General features: G+C 38.8%; 1 protein-coding gene across 1 annotated transcript in view; it reads right to left on the bottom strand.

Annotated features, from left to right (window-relative positions):
• LOC137712194 (uncharacterized) overlaps positions 1 to 5,139 on the bottom strand; it is a 28,572-nt gene extending 23,433 nt beyond the window's left edge. Inside the window, exons 1-2 of the mRNA XM_068451313.1 lie at positions 4,939 to 5,139; positions 4,317 to 4,500 (exon numbers count right to left, since the gene is read on the bottom strand). Of these exons, the coding sequence (XP_068307414.1) occupies positions 4,317 to 4,500; positions 4,939 to 5,139 (385 nt within the window). The remainder of the gene's footprint in view (positions 1 to 4,316; positions 4,501 to 4,938) is intronic.
• Between the last annotated feature and the right edge of the window lie 19,532 nt (positions 5,140 to 24,671).

Raw genomic sequence — 24,671 nt, 5'->3', positions numbered from 1 at the left:
TGAAGTAATAGGTGATAAAATCCCACGAATTTCATGCAAAAACAGCTTGTTTGCCCCCCATACTTAAACCAAACATTGTCCTCAATGTTTCAAACTTAGATTAACATAAAAACAATCAACTAACACAACTAGCAAACATAACACAAATGGCAAAGTAATAGCAATAAAGAGATAGGTTAGGGACGCAAATCTGGGTTTGGAGTGAAAGTTCCTTCTTCTCGTGTTTCAACACATGGGTTGCCTCCCAAGAAGCGCTTGCTTTAACGTCTTCCAGCCGGACGGTACCTCCGTTTAAGCTTGGCTAGGTTCCACGGCATGGAGGGGCACCTCCTCCACGACATGCTCCTCAAACGTCTCGTAATAAGGCTTCAATCGATGCCCATTCACTTTGAATTCTTGCTGCGTCCTTGAACTTTTGATTTGCACTACACCATGAGGGAAAACATTAGTGACAATAAAAGGACCAACCCATTTGGAACGCAACTTACCCGGAAACAACCGAAGGCGAGAATTGAACAACAACACTTTCTGCCCAATGGAGAACGTCTTGGCACGAATCATCTTGTCATGGAATGCCTTCGTTTTCTCCTTGTAAATCCGGGCATTCTCATATGCTTCATTTTGGATTTCATCAAGCTCACACAATTGAAGCTTCCTATGTAAACCTGCGGCATCAAGGTCCATATTGAACATTTTGACGGCCCAATGTGCACGATGCTCTAATTCGACGGGAAGATGGCATGGCTTCCCATAGATGAGCCGAAAAGGTGACATCCCAATGGGGGTTTTGTAGGCAGTGCGATACGCCCATAATGCATCATTTAAGCGCAAATTCCAATCCTTCCTTGTAGGCCCCACGGTCTTCTCAAGAATGTGCTTGATTTCCCTATTCGAAACCTCGGCTTGCCCGCTCGTTTGAGGATGATAAGGTGTGGCCACCTTATGCGTGACATTGTATTTCTTGAGCAACGCCTCGATGGTTCGATTACAAAAATGGGAACCTCCATCACTGATTAGCACTCGTGGCATTCCAAACCTTGCAAAAATGTTAGTTTTCACAAAATCTGCAACCACTCGAGAATCATTAGTTCGGGTGGCTTTTGCTTCCACCCATTTCGACACATAGTCCACAGCAAGCAATATATAAAGAAACCCATGTGACGAAGGAAAGGGACCCATAAAATCAATACCCCAAACATCAAAGATTTCAACACTAAAAATGGGGGTTTGCAGCATTTGTTGTTTAGGACCACTATTGCCCGTTCTTTGGCATCTATCACAAGACATGCAAAATGTTCTAGCATCCCTAAAGATGGTAGGCCAATAGAAACCACATTCTAACACCTTAAGTGCTGTTCTTTGAGTGCCAAAGTGTCCCCCACAAGCATAAGTGTGACAAAAGGTTAGAATAGCATTAAACTCAGAATCGTGCACACACCTACGTATAACTTGGTCAGGGCAATATTTCCATAAATACGGGTCATCCCACACATAAAACCGTGCCTCTTTCTTCAATTTATCACATTGGTGTTTAAGTAATTCACTAGGAACATGTTTAGACACCAAATAATTCACCAAATCAGCATACCACGGTTCACTTACCTTGACGAACATCAGTTGCTCATCTGGGAATGTCTCTATGATAGGCACGACATCCTCCTCATGCACCATACGACTCAAGTGGTCAGCCACCACGTTTTCACTTCCCTTCTTGTCCCGGATTTCGATATCGAACTCTTGGAGAAGAAGCATCCAACGAATGAGTCGTGGTTTGGCCTCCTTCTTGGTGAACAAATACTTCAATGCTGCATGATCAGTATAAATAATAACTTTAGTACCAAGCAAATAAGAACGGAATTTATCTAAAGCAAATACAACAGCAAGAAGTTCTTTTTCAGTGGTAGAATAATTCAATTGTGCATCATTTAAAGTCCGAGAGGCATAATAGATAACATGCGGCCTCTTTTCCTTCCTTTGCCCCAAAACAGCTCCTAATGCATAATCGGAAGCATTGCACATAAGCTCAAAAGGAAGGCTCCAATCCGGTGGAACTATGATAGGGGCCGAAGTTAGCATTTCTTTGAGGTGATTGAACGCCTTCTCACACTCCTCGTTGAAGCTAAACGCCACATCTTTCTGGAGGAGACGACAAAGAGGGTTTGAGATCTTGGAGAAGTCCTTGATAAATCGCCTATAGAATCCTGCATGACCAAGAAACGAACTAACCTCTCGAACCGAAGTAGGAGAGGGTAAGTAGTGTACAAGATCTATTTTCGATTTATCCACTTCAATTCCTCTTTCTGAAACAATATGCCCTAGAACTATGCCTTGTCTAACCATAAAGTGACATTTTTCCCAATTAAGCACAAGGTTAGTTTCTACACATCGTTTCAAAATTATTGTGAGATTTTCCAAACAACCATCAAATGAATCACCAAACACACTGAAATCATCCATAAATACCTCAATAATCTTTTCCACAAAATCTGAAAAGATACTTACCATACACCTTTGAAACGTGGTCGGAGCATTGCATAAACCAAAAGGCATGCGACGATAAGCAAAAGTACCAAAGGGGCATGTGAAAGTTGTCTTTTCTTGGTCATCCGGCGCTATGACAATCTGATTATATCCAAAATAACCATCAAGGAAACAATAAAAAGAATGACCGGCTAACCTTTCAAGCATTTGATCAATGAACGGCAAAGGGAAGTGGTCCTTCCTTGTGGTGGCATTGAGCTTCCTATAATCAATGCACACTCTCCAACCTGTTTGGATACGGGTTGGCACAAGCTCATTCTCGGCATTCTTCACCACTGTCACTCCGGACTTCTTTGGAACACATTGCACCGGTGATACCCAACGACTATCAGAGATCGGATAAATCACTCCACAATCAAGAAGTTTGATAATCTCCTTTTTTACAACTTCCATCATTGGAGGGTTGAGACGGCGCTGAGCCTCTCGAGTTGGTTTAACCCCCTCCTCTAGAAGTATGCGATGCATGCACGTAGTCGGGCTAATTCCCCTAATATCGGCCAAAGTCCACCCAATGGCCGTCTTGTGCTCTTTCAACACTATGATCAACTTCTCCTCCTCTATGGCCGTGAGTGATGAGGAGACAATGACGGGCAATATCTCGATGTCTCCCAGAAAGACGTACTTTAAATGATCGGGCAACGGTTTAAGCTCAAGTACAGGTGCCTGAATCACTGAGGGTAACAACTTATTAGTGGAAACTGAAATTGAAATTGGGTTAGAAGGCTTACCATGGTGTTGAGGTAGTGACTCAAGGGCATCCACTATCTCGGCCTCCTCCACACTTCTAGGCACGGCAAAACCAGATTTTTGCCCAATTCCTTGTGCAATTGTTGTTTCAAGTGTATCCCTCTCCAAAGAATCGAGAAAATCCTGCGCCAAATCATCAATTATATCAATAGAAAAGCAAGAATGACCGTCCTTAGGAAATTTAATACTTTCAGAAAGATTGAAATCAATGACTTCCCCATCAAATTCCATCGTTAAAGTTCATTTAAACACATCTATCTTGGTGCGGGCTGTTTTCATGAAGGGCCTCCCTAATAGAATCGGCAATGGGGTGGAATGGGGTGAATCCTCCATGTCAAGCACGTAGAAATCCGCTGGAAAAATCAAGTTACCAACCTGTACCAAAACATCTTCCAAAACACCCTTTGGATATGCATTAGAACGATCGGCTAATTGAATTATCACACCATCATTTTTAAGCTCACCTAAGTTCATAGATGCATAAATAGAGTATGGCATAACATTAATCGAAGCCCCTAAGTCTAACATGCATTGTTCAAACTTAGTATTACCAATAACGCACGGAATTGTAAAACTACCCGGATCTTTGCATTTAGGGGGTAATTTCCTTTGTAACACAGCAGAGACATTTTCACTTACTTGAACCACCTCTTTGTTTGAAATCCTTCTCCTTGTTGTACAAAGTTCTTTTAAAAACTTAGCATACCTCGGGACTTGCTTAATCGCACCAAGGAGCGGGATATTAACTTGAACTTTCCGAAAGGTCTCTAGAATGTCCTTCTCGGCTTCTTCCTTCTTTGATTGCCTAAACCTACCAGGAAAGGGCACATTTAGTGGAATAGAACTAGAAAAATTCGAATTGGGACTTACTTTGGTGGTTTGGGACGGTTTAGGAGGACTAGATGAATTCGGCAAGGTTTGGTCATCCTTGGCCGTGGGCTTTGCTCCCTGTGCTTCTTCTTGCAGCAACTTGTCCTCCTCGTCTTGACTTGATTTGGATGTATTTGAGTCCGTTCCAACCTATTTACCACTTCTCAACATGATGGCCTTAGCGGTTTCAAATCCTCCCTTCGGGTTCATAACGGTTGAACTAGGCAATCTGCCTTGTTCTCTAATTTGCCCCATAAATTCGGCAATTTGACCCATTTGCTTCTCCAAATTGTCCACCCGTTTGTCTTGGATTTGTCTCTCCTTATTTTGAGTTTGTACTTCCTGCGTCAAAGTAGTAAGTAACTTAACAACTTGATCATTATCCAAAGACATACCTGAGGTTGTTGGGGCAGATTGCACTTGGTTTTGATTGGGGACAAATGGCTTTGCATAAAAGCCCGGTGGTTGCTGCCTAAATCCTCCTTGTTGTTGGGGTTGTTGAGGATCCTGCCATTTGAAATTTGGATGGTCCCTCCACCCCGGATTGTAGGTATTAGAGCATGGATCATGGCGTGGTTGATTTTGGTTCCCAAAACCCACGGCATTGGCAGATTCCCAGCCCCCATTCTCAATCAATTGAGGGCATTGATCGTTGGCATGTCCTTGCATAGAGCACACGCCACACACACTTGGTCCATGAATCTTCATTCCCTCGGCCAACTGAGAAACAATAGAAGTAAGGTTAGCTAATTGGGATTGAATTTCGGGCATAGAACTTACCTCATTCACTTGTGGCCGTGGGGGGTCTCTTTGTCCAACACCTTCGTATTGTTGTGCATTATGTGCTCGGTTGGCAATTAGAACTTCTGCATCCCCCGGAGTTTTATCCACCAACGCACCTCCCGCCGAGGCATCAAGCATTTGGCGTTCCATGGGAAGGAGTCCTTCGTAGAAGTTTTGAATGAGCAGCTCCTCCTTCATTTGATGCTGTGGACAAGAAGCAACAAGTGATTTAAAACGTTCATAATAAGAAGGAAATGATTCACCTTGATTTTGTTGGATGCCACTAATCCGTTTCCTCAAGAGAATGACTCTTGAAGTTGGGAAAAACTTCTCCAAGAAAGCTCTTTTCATACTATCCCAAGATGTAACCGTTCCGGGTGCTAACTTGTAAAGTCAATCCTTCGCCTTTTCCAAAAGTGAGAATGGAAAAGCCTTCATCATCAGAATGTTCCGGTCGACATTTATGGGTGTCATGCTCGAACAAACAACCTCGAACTCCTTGAGATGCTTGTTGGGATCTTCCATGGAAAGCCCATGGTATTTCGGAATGTGGTGCAACAAGCTTGATTTCAACTCGAATTCATCGGTCTTGCCTTGGGCAGCCGCGGGGTATTGAATGCATAATGGTGCGGCATTGGCCAACCCCGAGGCCGAAAGCTCTTTAATGGTCCGATTGTCCGCTGCCATAACTTCTTCTTCCACTTCTTCAAACTCAGATTCGGCCTCTGAACTTGAACTAGGTTCACTAGGTTCAGGATGCCTCCTCTTTCTTCTCAAATCACGTTCAAAATCGTCGTTAAAGTCCAAGATATGTGCATGCACAGTTTGAGAACTCCGCGTCATGCACTAGTACCTAAACCAAGAAAACAAAACAAAATAAGAAAACTAGGTAAATTACACTAAAAACACACGGCAAAAACATAAGGGATTAGCAATTTTGCTAATCCCCGGCAACGGCGCCAAAATTTGATGCGAAAATTAACTTGACACACAAATTAAACCCTATGGATGACAATTGTAGTATATGAGCAAATAGGGATCGTTCTAGACCGGGGATTAACTAGGGATGCTAATCAATGTGAAATTGACTCAAAAACGTAAAAACAATATTTAGAACACTAAACTAGACTTAATGAATGCAAACCTAAAATTTAAAACACTCAAACAAACTAAAAGACTCAAAACAGCACAAACACACTCAAATCTGCCTAAAAACCACATTCTGGGCAGTTTTGAGCACAAACACAAATTTGGACGAAATTAAGTTGTAACTTGACTCAAGACTCTTAAAAACACAAACTAAATGTATTTCTGACTAATCTAACACTTTACAATAAATGGGGGATTGGTTTTGACGAATTTAAAATTAAAACAGAAACTTGGAAACAAAACAGATTCTAAAACCGATTTTAATGAAATAGAATGATGAGAAACTAGTTAGAGGGTTCCTTATCCACACATGAACATATGCATACAATTTGATTCCCAGTTATGACTTCAACAAACGATGAATGACAAAGCCCCAAGTTAATTAGGTCCGCTTAAATTAACTTTCAGATTTCCCTAGATTCTTGGATTGAATGGGATACGCATTACAACCAAATTATTCCTAATCAAAGTCCCTAACTATGGAATACGCATGATAGAGACATTCAACAAAGATCATTAAGTTCAACGGAAATCATAAACATCGACTAGGCATTCATAACTATGGAATACGCATGTTAATCCAGCCTAGGGTTTACTAAACACAATCGTGACTAGCGATTTTTACTACTCATGAATATAAGTTCATAACGATTAGGTGAAATTCCCTTATATCCTAGCATCAAGTTTACGCATGCAAATTAAGTGTCGACCCTCAACCCACATACATAAATAAGTTCTTAATCAAAACAGAAAAGTAAACCACATCTAAAGTTCATGAATTCATAACTGGAGTAAATCAAATCATAACCAACATATGTCCATGGCTTCAAATTCGCCTCTAAATAAAAAGAAATTAGTTCCACATGTTTAACATAATTGAATAACAAGTTAAATTAAACATGAAAACAGAAACAAGAGAAGAAAGAACTCCAAACACTCCAATAGTTGCAGATTGCATGTGCAAGGTTTCTTCCTTCCTTTGGACTGCACGGCACTACTCCTCCTCTCCTTCAATGGTGGCGGCACAAGGTGGTTATGGTGGTGGGAAGGTGTGGCTATGGTGGATGAATGGTTGCTTGGATGGAAGGTTGCGGCAAATGTGGTAAAAGTGACTGGAATTGTGTTTCTGGGATTTTAGGATGTGTAGAATGGTGTGGCTAGATGGATGGACGAAAATTAGGTGAATGAGTGATCCCCCCTAGTGCCTTGCTGCAAAGCCTTATTTATAGGGCTTGGAAAGGTAGGAGACAAGGTAGGAGACAAGGTAGGACGGCTAGGAGACAAGGTAGGACGGCTAGGAGACAAGGTAGGACGGCTAGGACAATGTAGGACGGCTAGGAGACAAGGTAGGAATTAGGCACCACGTGTGAATAGATAAAGCCTTCTAGAAATAAGGTTTTTAGGTCCCCTTGCAGCTCCCTAACTGAATTCAAGCCTTCAAATTCGTCCATCCTCATGCCTCCATGCTTGCACTATCCAATCTTGGCCCAAAAATGCTCTAGAATGCTCCAAATTGCTTCTTTTTGCATACTTTGACACTAAAACCTGAAATTGCACGAAAATAACTTTAAACACTATAATTAACATAGTTTAGCTAATTAAATGCAAGAAAACAAGCTAACTAAGTCGTATAAATATGCTCCTATCATAATACATATAAACGCTCTAGTGCTACGATCACGTGAAGGCTGTGCGAATAATCGCGAGTCACCTACGAGTCGGAACCACCTAATGTGGTCTGTACGACAGGACTGTGCACCTAACTTGGATCCAAGCTGAGCGTGTGGTGCGGGAGGTGAACATCACGTGAAGGACTGTGCCCTACTCTGGGCGGGAGCACTAACACCGGGGGTGCAGGTCATGAGCTCTCTAAGCATCTCAACTCGCCACTGAATGTAAACATGAATAACACTTACCTGGCACTTACCTGTGCATCTGCAGCACCCAATATGTAAACATGAACAACTCGCCACTAATAATGCAACTAATGATGCATAAATAACGCTAATATAATGCATGGCATATGGCAAATAACAATTCAAATCAATTTCTGGGAAAATATAAGTATATAGGTATATATGGAAAACCAAAAGCCCACTCACTGGTATGTGGAAGGGTCGTAGCCCCCCTGCCTCGAGTGACCACGTTCGTCCTCGGGATAGGTATCACCTATATGCGAAACAACTACAAAAACGTTAATTTTAAAGCACATAACCAACCTTTTGAAATAACTTCTCATACAATGCTCAAATGGGGTGTATGAATACACTAACGTGATCTACTCAACCTCAGGAACATCCCCATATTTTTAAAATAATTTTTCACCGCCGCACGCGCCGTCCAAGGCATGGCCACACGCGCCGACCACGCGCAGGCACGTGCCTGGCACGCTGACGGCGTCAACTGACGCCGTAGGGAATATTCTGTCAGATTTAACAGATTCTGTCAACGGCGTCAGGAATATTCCGTCGTCTTCTCCGGCGAGCCTCCGGCGCCGTCACCGGCGCCGGAAAATCGGGAAAATTTCAAACTTCAATATCTTCTTTGTTTTTCACCCAAATTTCACAAAATTGGTACCAAAATGAAGCTTAGAACTAGAGGAACACAATCATACCACTTTCAAGGGTTAAAAACCACGAAATCTCACCTGAAAAATCAACCCAACTCCGGCCAACTTCGAAACTAGTGATCCCGACGTCCAAATCCTTTAAACGAACCACCCCGAGCCTCCTAGTGACCTCACCAAGCTACCTACAAGCTTGAAATTTCCTAAAACGTGAGAAATCACGTGTGCATGAACAATACTCGAAATCGGAGAACGTGGATTCGACGTGAAAACGAAGGTGTTCTTACCTGAAAAGGGTATGGTTGGACTCCTACAAGCCTCACGAGCTCGAATATGGCCTTGGTTTCTTTGATCTGTGAAGGTTTGATGGGTGTGTGGGTGTGTCCGTACGTTTCAAAGGGAATGGGAAGGAATGGGGCTCGGGACAGATGCAGGGAAACAGGAGGAAAGGTTGTGGTGTGTGGGAAAATATGTGTGGCCTACAACATGCCAACCAAACTCAAAAACAACCAATAAACGTAAAGAAATCGAACTAGGGGCAATTTCGTCTTTTCACACGTACGTTGTAAAATTTCTGGGACGGGTTGTCACACAATAACCTTTCGATCTTCTTACTACTAATTTTTTTGGTCCTAGTGGTGCATTGTATGTGTCTGTTCTCTAAGTTCCAATAGGTGTCAAACGCATGCTCGTTTGTTTTTATTAATGCCGAAAACAATCCAAATGCACTCAAAATAGAAAAACTGTGAACTTTTGACTACCGATAAACTTTTGATCTTTTGGGTACTCATTCTTGTGATCCTATTAGCGTATTATATGTGTTTGTTTACTTTAATTCCAATCAATAGCATTTGTTTTTTTATTTTTGCTAAAAACAATCCAAATGCACTCTAAATAGAAAAATTATGAACTTTTGGCACCCAATAAGCTTTTGATCTTTTAACTACTTATTGTTGTGGACCTAGTAGCACATCATATGTGTTTATTTGCTTAAGTTCCAATTAGTGTCAAATGCATGCTTGTTTGTTTTTAATTAATACTGAAAACAATCCAAATGCACTCCAAATAAAAATAAAAAACTATGTAATCTTGATACCTAATAACCTTTTGATATTTTGACTACTCATTCTTGCGGTCCTAGTATTAGATTATATGTGTTTATTTTCTTAGGTTCCAATGGATGACAAACGCACACTCGTTTGTTTTTTTTAATGCTGAAAACAACCTAAATGCGCTCAAAATACAAAAACTATGTGCTTTTGACACCCGATAAGCCTTTCATCTTTTGAGTACTCATTCTTATGATCCTAGCAGTGCATTATATGCATTTATTTGTTTAAGTTCCAATATATGTCAAACGCACGCTTGTTTATTCTTTTCTTAATGCGGAAAACTGTCTATATGCACTCTAAATAGAAAAACTCTATACTTTTGACACCCTTTAAGCTTTTAATCTTTTGGCTTCTCATTCTTATGTTCCTAGTAGCGTATTATATGTGGTTATTTGCTTAAGTTTGAATGGGTGTCAAACGCACGCTCGTTTGTTTTTATTTATTTCGAAAAAGTCCAAATGCACTCGAAATAGAAAAACTGTGTACTTTTGACACCCAATAAGCTTTTGATCTTTTGACTACTTATTCTTATGGTCCTTGAAGCACAATATATGTGTTTATTAGCTTAAGTTCCGATGAATGTCAAACGCACGCTCATTTGTTTTTATTGATGCCGAAAACAGTCCAAAGGTACTCAAAATACAAAAATTGTGTGCTTTTGACACCTAATAAGCTTTTAATTTTTTCAGTCAGCACTTATTTTTATGGTCATAGTAGTGCATTGGTGATAGGAGCATATTTATGTGACTTAGTTAGCTTGTTTTCTTGCATTTATGTTGTTAGTTCCTAGTTATTTTAGTATTTTAATCTATTTTCGTGTGTTTGTAGGTCCAAAGGGCTAAAGTAGCAAGAAAGTGCAATTTGGAGCATTTTGGAGTAGTTTTGGGCTTCGAATGGATAACACATGCATGGAGCAAGGTGGATGGAAGAAATTGAAGTTCAAGAAGGGTTAAGAATATGCTAAAGAGATGAAAGAAATTAATTCAAGACTTGGAAGAAAAGGAATCAGCTACAAAGAAGGAAACATGAGTCAAACTTCCTTATTTTGACTTAGTCAATCCTAATCTTTTCCTACCTAAGTTCCAGCTGCCAAAGACGCTACCTAAAGATATTAGGATGCTTAATTACAAGATTCTAGAACCTAATCCCACTTCTAAGGGGATGCCGCACCACCTTACCCTTTTCCTTCCCCTTGCCGTGCAAGGCAAACATCTTTCCTAGTTTCTTTCCTTGCCGCACCCTTCTTTCCTTTTCTCTCTTGGATTCTGACTTTAATTAAAGCCATGATCCTTTCCTTAAAATATATAAAATATGCCGCATAAAATATAATCAGACATTCATTCGGCAATCATCTATCCTTCACATGCAATTCCATAACCTCCCATTCATTGAGCCATCCAACACACACAAGCTGCATCACCTATCCATCTCACACCATCACCCCAAAACCATTCCACACCCTTGTGCCACAACCTAGCAAAGAAGAAAGAGAGGAGGAGGAGCCCCGAATGTTTTTGCCATTCAAGTTGGATTGTTGGAATGTTTTTAGGTGTAATCTATCTTTTGTTTTCAATGTTTAATTTATATTCTCTTCGTTTTGCTATGAACATGAGAGGCTAAACTTGTTTTAGCTAGAGGAGACATTGAAATCATGATTATGTATGCAATTTGAGTTGATTAATTCCAGTTATAATTTTGTGAATCGTGAATGCAATTTGCTTAACTGTTTGATTAAGAAATTATTCTTGTATGTTGATTAAGGAGGCCTACTTAGTTTGCATTCATGAATTTGATGCTAGAATATAAGGGAGTTTCACATAATCGTTACAAACTTATATTCATAAGTAGTGAAGATTGCTGGTCACGATCGTGTTAAGTTAAATTCCTAGCATGAGTATCATGATGTCATAGTTACAAATGCCTTGTCAATGCTTATGATTTTCATAGAGCTTAATGATCTTTTCTTGTGTCTCTATTATCCAGTTCATGTAGGGAACTTGGGAAGAATAATTTGGTTGCCGATGCGTTGTCCGTCCAATTCAATGACTTAAGGAAAATCTGAGGGTTAATTAGTGATGTCACAGTTAATCTGGGGCATTGTCATACATGGTTCAATGAAAGAGTAAATAGAAGTCAATTTAAGTGCATATATGTCATGTGTGGAGAAGGACCCTCTAGCTAGCCTATCACCCATTAATTCACTCAATTTCGTGCTAAACTTGTTTAAGTCTTTAATTTACTTGTTTTTACTTTAAATTCGTAAAAAACCCAATCCCGTTTACTTTGTTGTGTCAAATTAGTTAGAATATGTCCAATCTGTGTTTTTAAGTGTTTTGAGTCAAGTTAAAGTTAGAATTCGTCCAAATCACTCTTTAGTTTCTGTTTTGAGTCAATTTGCTCGTTTTGTGCTATTTTGAGTTCTTTGAGTCTAGTTAAGTGTTTTCAAGCCTAGTTTTATGTTTTTAAGTTTAGATTTGTATTTTTAAGTCAGTTTAGAGTATATTAGCAATCCCTCCTAATCGCCGGCCTAGAACGATCCCTACTTACATCTTTATTACAATTGTCAATAAGAAGGTTTAATTTGAGTGCTATTATAAACCACATCAATTGGTATATGTATTTTTAACACCTAATAAACTTTTGATCTTTTGACTACCCATTCTTATGGTCGTAGTAGCACATTATATGTGTTTATTTTCTTAAGTTCTAATGGGTGTCAAACACACACTCGTTTGTTTTTATTAATGCCTAATAAATTACTAATGCACTTCAAATTGAAAAACTGTGTACTTTTGACATCCAATAAGCTTCTGATCATTTGACAACTCATTATTATGGTACTAGTAGTGCATTATAAGTGTTTATTACCTTAATTTCCTGTTGGTGTCAAACGTAGGCTCGTTTGTTCTTATTATGAATGCAGAAAATAATCCAAATGCACTCCAAATACAAAAACTATGTGCTTTAGACACCCAATAAGCTTTTCATCTTATAAGTACTCATCTTATGGTTATAATAGCACATTAGATATGTTTATTTGATTAAGTTCTAATTAGTGTCAATAGAAAAGATGTTTTTATTAATGCAGAAAACAATCCAAATGCACTCCAAATAGAAAAAATGCGTACTTTCAACACCCAATAAACTTTTATTCTTTTGACTACTCATTCTTATGTTGCTGGTGGCGTATTATATGTGTTTATTTTCTTAAGTTCAAATTGGTGTCAAACTAACGGTCGTTTGTTTTTATTTATGCGAAAATAGTCCAAATGCACATCAAATAGAAAAACTGGGTAGTTTTGACACACGATAAGCTTTTGATATTTTGACTACTCATTGTTATGGTCCTAGTAGTGCTTTATTTGTGTTTACTTGCTTAAGTTGCAATGGTTGTGTAAGGCACCTGATAAGCTCATATTTATATAAATTTTACATCAAATTCACTTGTCTTTTCTTAGTTAGTTACTTATATTTTTGAGCTATTTACTTTGTTTTTGTGCTTTGTAGGATTTGTCAACCAAAGAAAAGAAACCTAGCACAAGTGGGATTTTAAGTAACAAATTCGTCAAAATTGCCTATGCAGGTCAGCTGACTTTGGAAGCAAGTTGTGAACAGCTCAGAATGAATTAGAGAATGAGCCTTATATGCTTGGAAAGCTACAGATGTCTATTTCCTGGAGCATTTCACGAATTGCTAATATCATTTTTTTAGAAGAAGTTATGGCAGTTTTAACACTGAAAGGTGGTTTAACCTTTCCTAATCCTAAATGTCCATAAATTCCAGCAACATTGAAGGTTTCTTATGCATTTTAGGACACAAACCAAAGGTCCTTTTTCTCCTAGTCTATGCTGCATTCTCCTTACCATTTTTCTTCCAGAATCTACCACATATCTTCCTTTCCCTAGATGTGCCACACCCCACATTCCCTTATTTCCCCTTTCCTTGCAATAAAACACCGTTCCCTTCTCTCCTAGTCAATGCTGCAACTTTCCTTCCCTTTTCCTCTTAGAATTCTGATTTGTTACCCTTTTCTTGGAGGATTTGGAGTCTTAAAACCTTCCCAAATTAATTAATTCAGGCCTTAACCTTTCTCCCTCTATATATACACAATATGCCGCACAAAATAGCTCTTTCTAGACATCCATATTCATTCTCTCCATTCATTAAGCCATCATCCATCCTCTACCACCATCCAAGCTATCCAATCCATGCCCAAAACTGCTCCAAATAGCCTCAAAATGTACTTTCTTGCTCCTTTTGCCATTAGGACCTAAAAACATACGAAAATAGCTTAAAAGACTAAAATAGATAGTAATTAAGTAACTAAATGCAAGGAAACAACATAACTAGGTAGCATAAATATGCTCCTATCAAATTCCCCCACACTTAGCTTTTGCTAGTCCTCAAGCAAAACGAAATAAATAAAATAAACAAAACACAATCTAAACCTTCCAACAATTGCCTCAGGGATTTCCAATGCAACATGACATATTAAAGATTACCACTCACATAGATTTTAGTTATCCCTACCCTCGAGCATATACTTAACCATAGTTACCACACACTAGCTCCCATTTAATCAATTAAAACAACATTTTGAATGTAGTAACATGCCTTAGAGAATTCCTCAATTCCTCACCAGATATACTCTCTATTTTCACACAGATTTTCTGACTATACTCCCTACACTAAGTATATGTGAGAAGATTGATGTAAAAATGTAGACTAATACTCACATATGTATAATCAAAGAAGGCACTTTCTGGAATTATTAACATGTATATGATCTCATGAATGGAATGTCACTACTTAGACGCGAGAACCAGGGATACCATATGCTCAAACCAATTTTAAACTCCACATATTGAAACACATAACAATCAAGATCGAAGTCAAAGGGTTGTAATGGGGCTAAGGTATTGGCTAACAAAAAAGGGTAAGGATAAACAAAAGTTCTTAAAGTAATAGTAAGCAAAGTAATGAAATAAACACTTAGAATTTTCTTTTTCACGATTTTTTATTTATTTTTTTTCTTTTTTTCTTTTTTCTTTCGTGCCCTATTCTTTTCTTTGGCACATAAATCATCCATCCCCCTAGATTCCCACGAAAATCCTTCGCCCACACTTGTTTTTCTGCAAATTGTAGAACAAAAGGAAATCCCTCTAAGTCATGCTTTACTACACTTTAAGAACAAGGGTATGGATAATCCTATTCTAGGCTAGGTAAGGTGATAGGAGCATATTTATGCTACTTAGTTGTGTTGTTTCCTTACACTTAGTGAGTTAATTACTATGTATTTCAGTCTTTTAAAGTATTTTCGTGTGTTTTTAGGTCCTAATGGCAAAAGGAGCAAGAAAGTGCATTTTGAGGCTATTTGGAGCATTTTTAGGCATGGATTGGATAGCTTAATCATGGAGCAAAGAGGATGGACGAAATTGAAGACTAGAAGAGCTAGGAAAGGCTACAAATCTGGTGGAAGAAGTTCTATTCCAATGAAGATAAGGAAGAAGCAAGAAACAAGGGATCTTATCCAAACCTTATCTTATCCAACCTTATCCAAACCTTATCCTATCCTATCTCTAACATTATCCTATTCTTTCCTATCCAAATCAGGTGGGGACTTAAACTTAGCTATTTAGGTGGGATTAGATATATATCTAAACACTTAGAACAGATTCTAGACCCTCATTCCTTTGTATGCCGCATGTACACCACTCCTAGTAGGTTTAGGAATTGAAAACCTTCTCCTACTCTTATATCACATGTTCATATCCCTTTAGGATTAGGAATCTGTTCTAAACCTTTCTTTCTAGAAGCCTTATCTTATCCCTACAGCCCTTGCCGCACCTATCCTTCTAGAAGGGCCTAAATTACCTATCCCAATCCCCTTTGGTTTCTGCCTTAAATTACCCCTTTTTCAATAGGATTAGGCAATCCTTCTCCTTCACTAAGTGTGCCAAACTAGCCTATATAAACAGCCTTGCCGTGCCATTTAATCACCACCACCCCTTCACACAACATTCATACATTCTGATAGGAGCATATTCATGCGACTTAAATGGCTTGTTCTCGTGCATTTACGTTATGTTTCTCTCGTTATTTTAGTCCTTTATGCTTCTTTTGTGTGTTTTCAGGTTCTAAGGGCCTAGGGAGCAAGTAAGTGCATTTTGAGGCCATTTGGAGCATTTTTGGGCATGGATTGGATAGCTTATCCATGGAGCCAAGAGGATGGACGAATTTGAAGGCCTTGTATGCACTTGAAGACACAAAACAATGGCTCTAGCTCAATCAAACACATTATGCCATACAAACCAACCTATTTTAGGCCCATTCTATGTACTTAAACCCTAGCCCTTTAAACTAATTCATTTATCACTTATCAAACCATTCACTTATCACTCACCACATATCATTCACTTATCACTTAACATATCATTCATTTATTTCACTTCCATACTCCTCTTAATTCCACATGCATTCTCACACATGCACATCATTCACTCACATTTCCACCATTCATTCTTTATTCCTTTCCAAACATCTCACATGCATTTCCACCTTCCTACTTCATCATTTCACCACATTCTCCCTCTTTAACTCACATGCATTCATCATAATTCACAACACAAAACAACTTCATTGCCGTGGGTTCCCATTTCCTTTCCAAACATCTCACATGCATTTCTTCATTATTTCCTAACCCTACATGCATTATTTATTGCATCAACACATGCACTTCCACCTTTCATCCACAATGATTCATGATTCATTCACTTTGCATCCTTTAAATCACATACTTTTCCATCATTAATTAGCCACTTGCATCTTAAACAAACAACCATATGTTCCCTCCACTACTCCTATAAATACCCTTGCATTCATTCATTCAAGATCATCTCATTCACAACACAACACCCCTCAAACACTTCCATTCTTTCCTTAGCCGTGAGTCCCCCCTCCCTACTAATCCAAACACCAACCATCTTTCCATTTCCATCACTCCTCACTCCATTCCACACTTCCATTCCCCCAAACCAACTATCCTTAGACCTTATGCTACAACAACGAGGAAGAGAAGAGGACCTAAACGTTCATACAATTCAAGTTTGAGTTGTTGGAATGTTTAGGTGATTCTTTGATTTCAATGTTTCATTTTAATTCTCTTTGTTTTGTACGTATGAGGAATGGAAGAGAAGAGTGCCTAAACGTTCATACAATTCAAGTTTGAGTTGTTGGAATGTTTAGGTGTTTCTTTAATTTCAAAGTTATGAGGAAATAAACCCCCCCCTTTAGCTAGGGGGTGATTCGAAATAAATGTTTATACTTGCATTTTGATTTGATTACCTTTCGTTGGAATTTCATAAGTTTTGAATTCAATTTGTTTAACCGTTTGATTGATAACTTATTTATGAATGTTTATTAAGAATGCGCGCTTAATTTTCATGCATAAATATGACGCTAGAATATAAGTGAATTTCACCTAATCGTTATGAACTTATATTCACAAGTAGTGGAGGTTGCTTATAAACAATCGCGTTAAACGAATTCTTGGCATAAGTTTCATGCGTATTCCATAGTAACGAATGCCTCGTCAACACTTATAGTTTTCATAATGCTTAATGATCTTTGATTGTATCTTTATTGTGCTTTTCACGTAAAGGACTTTTGGAGAATGTGGTGAATTGCGTTGCGCTAACCCATCCAATTCATTAACTTAAGGAGAACTTGACGGTTAATTTAAGCGGACCTAATTAACCCGGGGCGTTGAGTTTCATAATTTATCGAAAGACCAACTGAGAATCAATCTTGTATGCAAGTGTAACATGTATGGAGATGAACCCTTTAGCTAGCATTCATCCATAAATTTCATATTTACATTCTGTCTAGTTTATTAACTTGTTTCGTTATTTCAATTTTCGTAAAAACCTCAATCCCCCTTTTGCTTTAATGTTCATTTTAGTTAGAATTCAATTTAGTTTGTGTTTTTAAAGCATTTTGAGTTTTTGGTTTGTCTTAGTGTTTTAAACTTTAATTTTGCATTCTTTGAGTCTAGTTTAGTGTTTTAAACTTTATTTTACGTTTTTGAGTCAGTTTCCAAGAGATTTGCAAGCCCTCCTAATCCCCGGTCTAGAACGATCCCTCACTTATCCATTCTACTACAATTGTCAAACGAGGGTTTAATTTGAGTGTCAAGTAAATCACGCATCAAATTTTGGCGCCGTTGCCGGGGATTAGAAAATTTGCTAATCCCTTGGATTGTTTGTTTCTGTATTGTCTTTTAGATTTAGTTTTTTTATTTTTTTTTATTTGTGTTTTGTTTGTTAAGAACAAGATGGCACTTGATAATGCTTCTCTTTTGTCACAACTCATGGAAAGGTCCCAAATGCAAAGAGTTGATATATTTAATCTTCAATCAAGGAATAACGTGTTTTCCAATACTTACAATTCGGATTGGAGTGATCATTCAAACTCTATGTGGTGGGAACCTCAAAATGCTCAACAAGGAGGATATTGGCAGCCACCACAACCTCATATTCAATATGCCCAACCAAATTTAAGTTCGTCAATAAATTATAACCAAAAGCTTGATGAATTAATTTGTTTGGTGCAGGGCTTACAAAATCAAGACAATGAGGCTCAACAAGAAGGATATTGGCAGCCGTATGAGGAGTTCTATTCAACACCTATGCAGCCACCACAACCTGCCCAAAGTAATGTAGGTAATTCAAATGATAATGATACGATTTTTCAATTACTTACTACTCTGGAAAAGCAAATTGGGCAGATAGCGGAGTTCGAAGGACAATTTTGCGACCAAGGCGAACTCCCTAGTTCAACCATTGCAAATCAGAAGGGAGAATTTGAAACTGCCAAGGAAATCATGTTGAGAAGTGACAAGGAGGTTGGAACGGACCCTCAACCATCAAAATCAAATCACAAGGAAGAGGAATACACCCAACCCACGGAAAGGGTGGAAACACCTTTACCGGAGGCTCCTATTGCTCCTATGCCATCTAATACAGGTATGGTTGTTCCAAATTTCATTATTTTTAACCCTATTCCTTGCAGATTCATGACTTCCAAGGAAGAAGAAGGTGAAAAAGACATCTTGGAAGCCCTTCCAAAGGTGACAAGTAGGGAATGTCATGAATCCATCAAAGAGGACGTTCTTGAAACCACAAAATCCAAAGAAGTTAAATTTGATGACATTGGACAAGTAATAACCATCACTTGCAATCTGACCAAGTCCAATATCCCTGAAACTTTCAAAAGAGTGGTATTTGTCATTGAGTTATTGTCGGACAAAACAAGTAAGTATTTTTTTCCAAATTCCATTAGATTTTATACTAACTTGCTATTTTTTTTGAATCAGGCACCTACACTAGAATTCAAACCAATGCCGGTTCACTTCAATTATCACCTTCCATTCAAGGACCAATTCCATGCCGTTTGATTTTATTTATGTTAATAAAAAAAAAAAAAATAATAATAATTAAAAAAAAAAAAAAAAAAAAAAAAAAGAAAAAAAAGAAAGATACTAAACATGGAGAAAGGTGGAGCTTCACAAAGGTTGTTTGCGTGAAGTCCCACTACGAGGCGCAGAAGCGGAAGGCGCAGAAGCGGGAGGCATAGAAGCGGGAGGCATCGAAGCGGAAGGCATCGGAGCGGGAGGCATCGGAGCTAGAGCATTCCAAGCCTCAATACTTGGCCAAGCGCTGGATGACCCAGGAAAAAGGTGCCTCTGGAGATAAGACGCAAGCCTTTGACGGTCACTGTGAATTCGACCCTCAGATTCTTGCAGCTCATCAAGCTTCCTCTTCATCCCCGACGAATAGTTATTTGCAAGCACATGCAAACTTCTATTCTCGTACTTAAGCTGCTGGATCTCTTGCTTAAGTCTTTCCACCTCTGCCATCAACGATTCCACCTGACGGGAGCGGGCAAGCAGGCGTAGGCCCATGTTGGACACAGAGCTCGCACACTGAACACTAAGTGCGAGGGACTCTTGAACGGCCAACTCATCGGACCGTCCTGACAGCAGCCTACTATCTTTTGGAGTGAGGAGGTTTTTAGCTACTATTGTAGCTGTTGTGGCGTCCTGCATCACAGAGTCTTCACCTGAAAGATGACCGTTAGAAGATAAAAAAGAAGGGCGCCATACATTACCTTGACGGGGCGCAACCGGATCGCTGCTGAGACTCAAATCTAAGCTAAGGTTCGATGAGTTTGCCATTTTTTTTCAAAAGTGTTCAAAGAGAAGGGGTGGATGGAGTTAAAAATTTCACAAAGGGCCGGAGTCGAGTTTCAGGAATGGGAAATCTTCAGAGTGTGTTTGTTGTGGTGATCGATAGCTCAATAAAAAAGCCAAGGCGACGCGTCCACCGATTCAAAAAGCCGGAATTTCCGGCGTAATTTTGGCGACGCTTTCTCTGCTTTTCAGAAGACGCGTGCAGCTTTGTCAAAAGATTTCTTCTTTTCAGACAACACGTGGAGGCCATCACCGCAACTACATATCTTTAGCCGACAAGCGCAAAGTTCGGCGACGCTTTCTCTGCTTTTCAGAAGACGCGTGCAGCTTTGTCAAAAGGAGTCGCATCTGCACTACCACGTGTCGTTCAGAAAGCGAAGGGGCGTCGTTCAGAAATCGAAGGGGCGCCTGCTCAGAAATCGAAGAGGCGTATTCAAAGATCGAAGAGGCGCCACTATTTCAAAAAGCCGGAATTGCGGGATCAAAACGTTTGTCGACAAGGGTAAAAAGTACCACCACTTGATATTATCTCTATATATGTCGACCTTCGTCTTTTATGGCAGGGCAAACCTGAAGAAAATGCCCAACTCTCCCTCACCTCTGAGGGCGCACTCCCAGCAAGGCCTTTCAAAATACTCAATTCTTTCTTCTTCCCCAAAGATGATACCAGATGCCTGGAGTACATATGACCCAGGAGGAAACGGCGGATTGAAGCATGTGCTGATTCATTCACCGCTTCTTCAAAGCAAAGGTATCTCATATCATCAAGGTCAAAAGCAAAAGTATCTCATATCATGCTCTTTCCCTGTCTTTTTCTTTGTCCTTGTTCTTACTCGCATGGCAAAGTAAAAGACGCAATCAGCCGGCACTTGGAGTCAATCTTCCGATCTGGAGCCAACTGCCTGGAATCTATTCCTGATTGCTTACCTAGCGTTGCTCTCGAGTAGTCATCTTCAACGGTTGATGCACTTCCGGAGAAGGGACCACTTCTGCAAAGGGGAGCGAGTAAGGCAAGTGAAAATGATACATTGAAGCATGTGGAGACAAACATAGGCTGAGTTATCCTCCAACCCTTTTCAATACGAATTGGAAAGATTGAACAAAGAAACAGACCAAAAGGGTAAGCTCAGACCTTCGGGGGAGACCAAAAGAACCATCCTGCTGCCCAGTTCAAGAAGTAGCACAAAGGAAAATCAACGATGGGCAGAAACCAGTTCAAGAGTAAGCCTGTGGAATCACAAAGATCAAAAGCCTCAATGCAATTACCAAGGAGAAGATGGAATTTACACTCTATAACCAGATTTGCGTCTCTAAACTCTTCTCTTTGTTAATTACATTCTGCCATGTTTAGTATGTTTAAGTGCTTTTTGTGTATTTACTTATGCTTTGTGTGAATCTATGCTTAAAACATTGAGGACAATGTTTGATTTAAGTGTGGGGGGGTAACTAAGTATGTTGATGCAAATTCGTTGAATTTTATCACCCATAACTTCAAGTGTTGTTCCTTGCTGTTTTAAATGTTTTTAAGGTGTTTTTAAACTGTTTTAGCGTGTTTTGTTTTATAACTCCGAAAATCACTTAAAAATTTGAAAAACATTTTTTTGAAAAGCCTAAAAAGAGTGTTTTGAGTTGTTTTTTTGTGTCTTAGGGAACCTTCCAACGTTATGATGAGGATTTGGTTTGTAATTGCATGACTGTTAAAAAGAGTTATAAACATGGATGAAAGTTTGATTTACTCTTGGTATATGTTTAGTTATGGTTATAATGTATGACTTCACATGCAATCATAAAAGAAAAATTCGTTTTTGTAACATGCTTGAAGGAAGGAACTCATAATAACGCTACATCCCTGTGAGACTCGAGCCATTACCTTCTTTGGAGAGTTATATTCTGTGATTCTTTGTTTTCTAAAGTTGTTGCATGATCTCATTATTCCTTGCTTGGTTGCTACTTAGAATGCAATTGTATCATGATAGAACTAAATGCTAGAACTTATATCCGTTTCATTCAAAGCATGACATTGAATTGCATAACATATATCAAGATGAAGTTGTGTAGTTGCCACCATAGCCAAATAGCCTTACTTCCCATATTTCGTATATGTTGTAAGTTTTAACCCCGTTGAGCCTTGTTTAGCCCATGTTCTTTGTTAACCCATATCATCCTCACCTAGCCTAGATTAGGACCATCCGTACCCTTGTTCTTGAAGCATAGTAAGCATGACGGATAATGAATTCCTTTTGATTAATATGTTGCAGAAAATAAGTGTGGGGGAAGGGATTTTTTTTTTGTGTATGTATGTGCCTAAGTCTTAAAGGAGGCACGGGAAAAAGAAAAAAAAAAAAATGTGAGAAAAAGAAGAAGAAAAGAAAGAAAAAGAGTGAAAATAAGTGAGAATGGACTCACAAGTGTGATTGTTGAAGAAAGGGCCCAAAAAAGTTGAATATGGCCCTAAGTTTTGTGACTTCCCCTTGGGTGTTCAAAGTTGACTTCTGCGTTCTAAAGGGAATTCTAAGTACCTAATTCAATACTTTGCTCACTATTGCTTTAAGAAATGTTTGTTTATCCTTCACCTTTCATTGTTAGCCAATACCCTAGCCCCGTTACAACCCTTTGACTTCTATCTTGATTGTTATGTGTTTCAATTTGTGGAGTTTGAACTTGGTATAAGCTTATGGTGTCACTGGTTCTCGCTTCTAAGTAGTAGCATTCCATTCATGAGATCATACCTAAACATGCTTATTAACTCCAGAAATTGCTCTCTTTATGATACATATATGTGAGTGTTCGTTTTCATGTTTACATCAATCTTCTCACATATGACTAGATTAGGGTGTGTAGTTAGAAAATCTGAGTAAAAATTGAGTGGATATCTTGAAAGGAATTGAGCAAATTCTCTAAGGCATGTTACTACATTCAAAACATGGTTTTAAATGCTTAATTGTGAACTAGTATATGGTGACTATGATTAAGAATGTACTTAAATGTGAAGATGACTAAAATCTGTGAGAATGATGATTTTTAACTTGTCATGTGCATTGGAAATCCCTAAGACGGTTGTTGGAAGGTTTAGGTTGTGTTTTACGTGTTTAGTGTCGTTTTGTTTATTTGTTTTTATTCTGTTTTGCTCGAGGACTAGCAAAAGCTAAGTGTGGGGGTATTTGATAGGAGCATATTCATGCGACTTAAATGGCTTGTTCTCGTGCATTTACGTTATGTTTCTCTCGTTATTTTAGTCCTTTATGCTTCTTTTGTGTGTTTTCAGGTTCTAAGGGCCTAGGGAGCAAGTAAGTGCATTTTGAGGCCATTTGGAGCATTTTTGGGCATGGATTGGATAGCTTATCCATGGAGCCAAGAGGATGGACGAATTTGAAGGCCTTGTATGCACTTGAAGACACAAAACAATGGCTCTAGCTCAATCAAACACATTATGCCATACAAACCAACCTATTTTAGGCCCATTCTATGTACTTAAACCCTAGCCCTTTAAACTAATTCATTTATCACTTATCAAACCATTCACTTATCACTCACCACATATCATTCACTTATCACTTAACATATCATTCATTTATTTCACTTCCATACTCCTCTTAATTCCACATGCATTCTCACACATGCACATCATTCACTCACATTTCCACCATTCATTCTTTATTCCTTTCCAAACATCTCACATGCATTTCCACCTTCCTACTTCATCATTTCACCACATTCTCCCTCTTTAACTCACATGCATTCATCATAATTCACAACACAAAACAACTTCATTGCCGTGGGTTCCCATTTCCTTTCCAAACATCTCACATGCATTTCTTCATTATTTCCTAACCCTACATGCATTATTTATTGCATCAACACATGCACTTCCACCTTTCATCCACAATGATTCATGATTCATTCACTTTGCATCCTTTAAATCACATACTTTTCCATCATTAATTAGCCACTTGCATCTTAAACAAACAACCATATGTTCCCTCCACTACTCCTATAAATACCCTTGCATTCATTCATTCAAGATCATCTCATTCACAACACAACACCCCTCAAACACTTCCATTCTTTCCTTAGCCGTGAGTCCCCCCTCCCTACTAATCCAAACACCAACCATCTTTCCATTTCCATCACTCCTCACTCCATTCCACACTTCCATTCCCCCAAACCAACTATCCTTAGACCTTATGCTACAACAACGAGGAAGAGAAGAGGACCTAAACGTTCATACAATTCAAGTTTGAGTTGTTGGAATGTTTAGGTGATTCTTTGATTTCAATGTTTCATTTTAATTCTCTTTGTTTTGTACGTATGAGGAATGGAAGAGAAGAGTGCCTAAACGTTCATACAATTCAAGTTTGAGTTGTTGGAATGTTTAGGTGTTTCTTTAATTTCAAAGTTATGAGGAAATAAACCCCCCCCTTTAGCTAGGGGGTGATTCGAAATAAATGTTTATACTTGCATTTTGATTTGATTACCTTTCGTTGGAATTTCATAAGTTTTGAATTCAATTTGTTTAACCGTTTGATTGATAACTTATTTATGAATGTTTATTAAGAATGCGCGCTTAATTTTCATGCATAAATATGACGCTAGAATATAAGTGAATTTCACCTAATCGTTATGAACTTATATTCACAAGTAGTGGAGGTTGCTT

Source organism: Pyrus communis, chromosome 13, assembly GCF_963583255.1.
Source record: "Pyrus communis chromosome 13, drPyrComm1.1, whole genome shotgun sequence".
Lineage (NCBI taxonomy): Eukaryota > Viridiplantae > Streptophyta > Magnoliopsida > Rosales > Rosaceae > Pyrus > Pyrus communis.
This window is presented reverse-complemented; position numbering and strand designations above follow the sequence as displayed.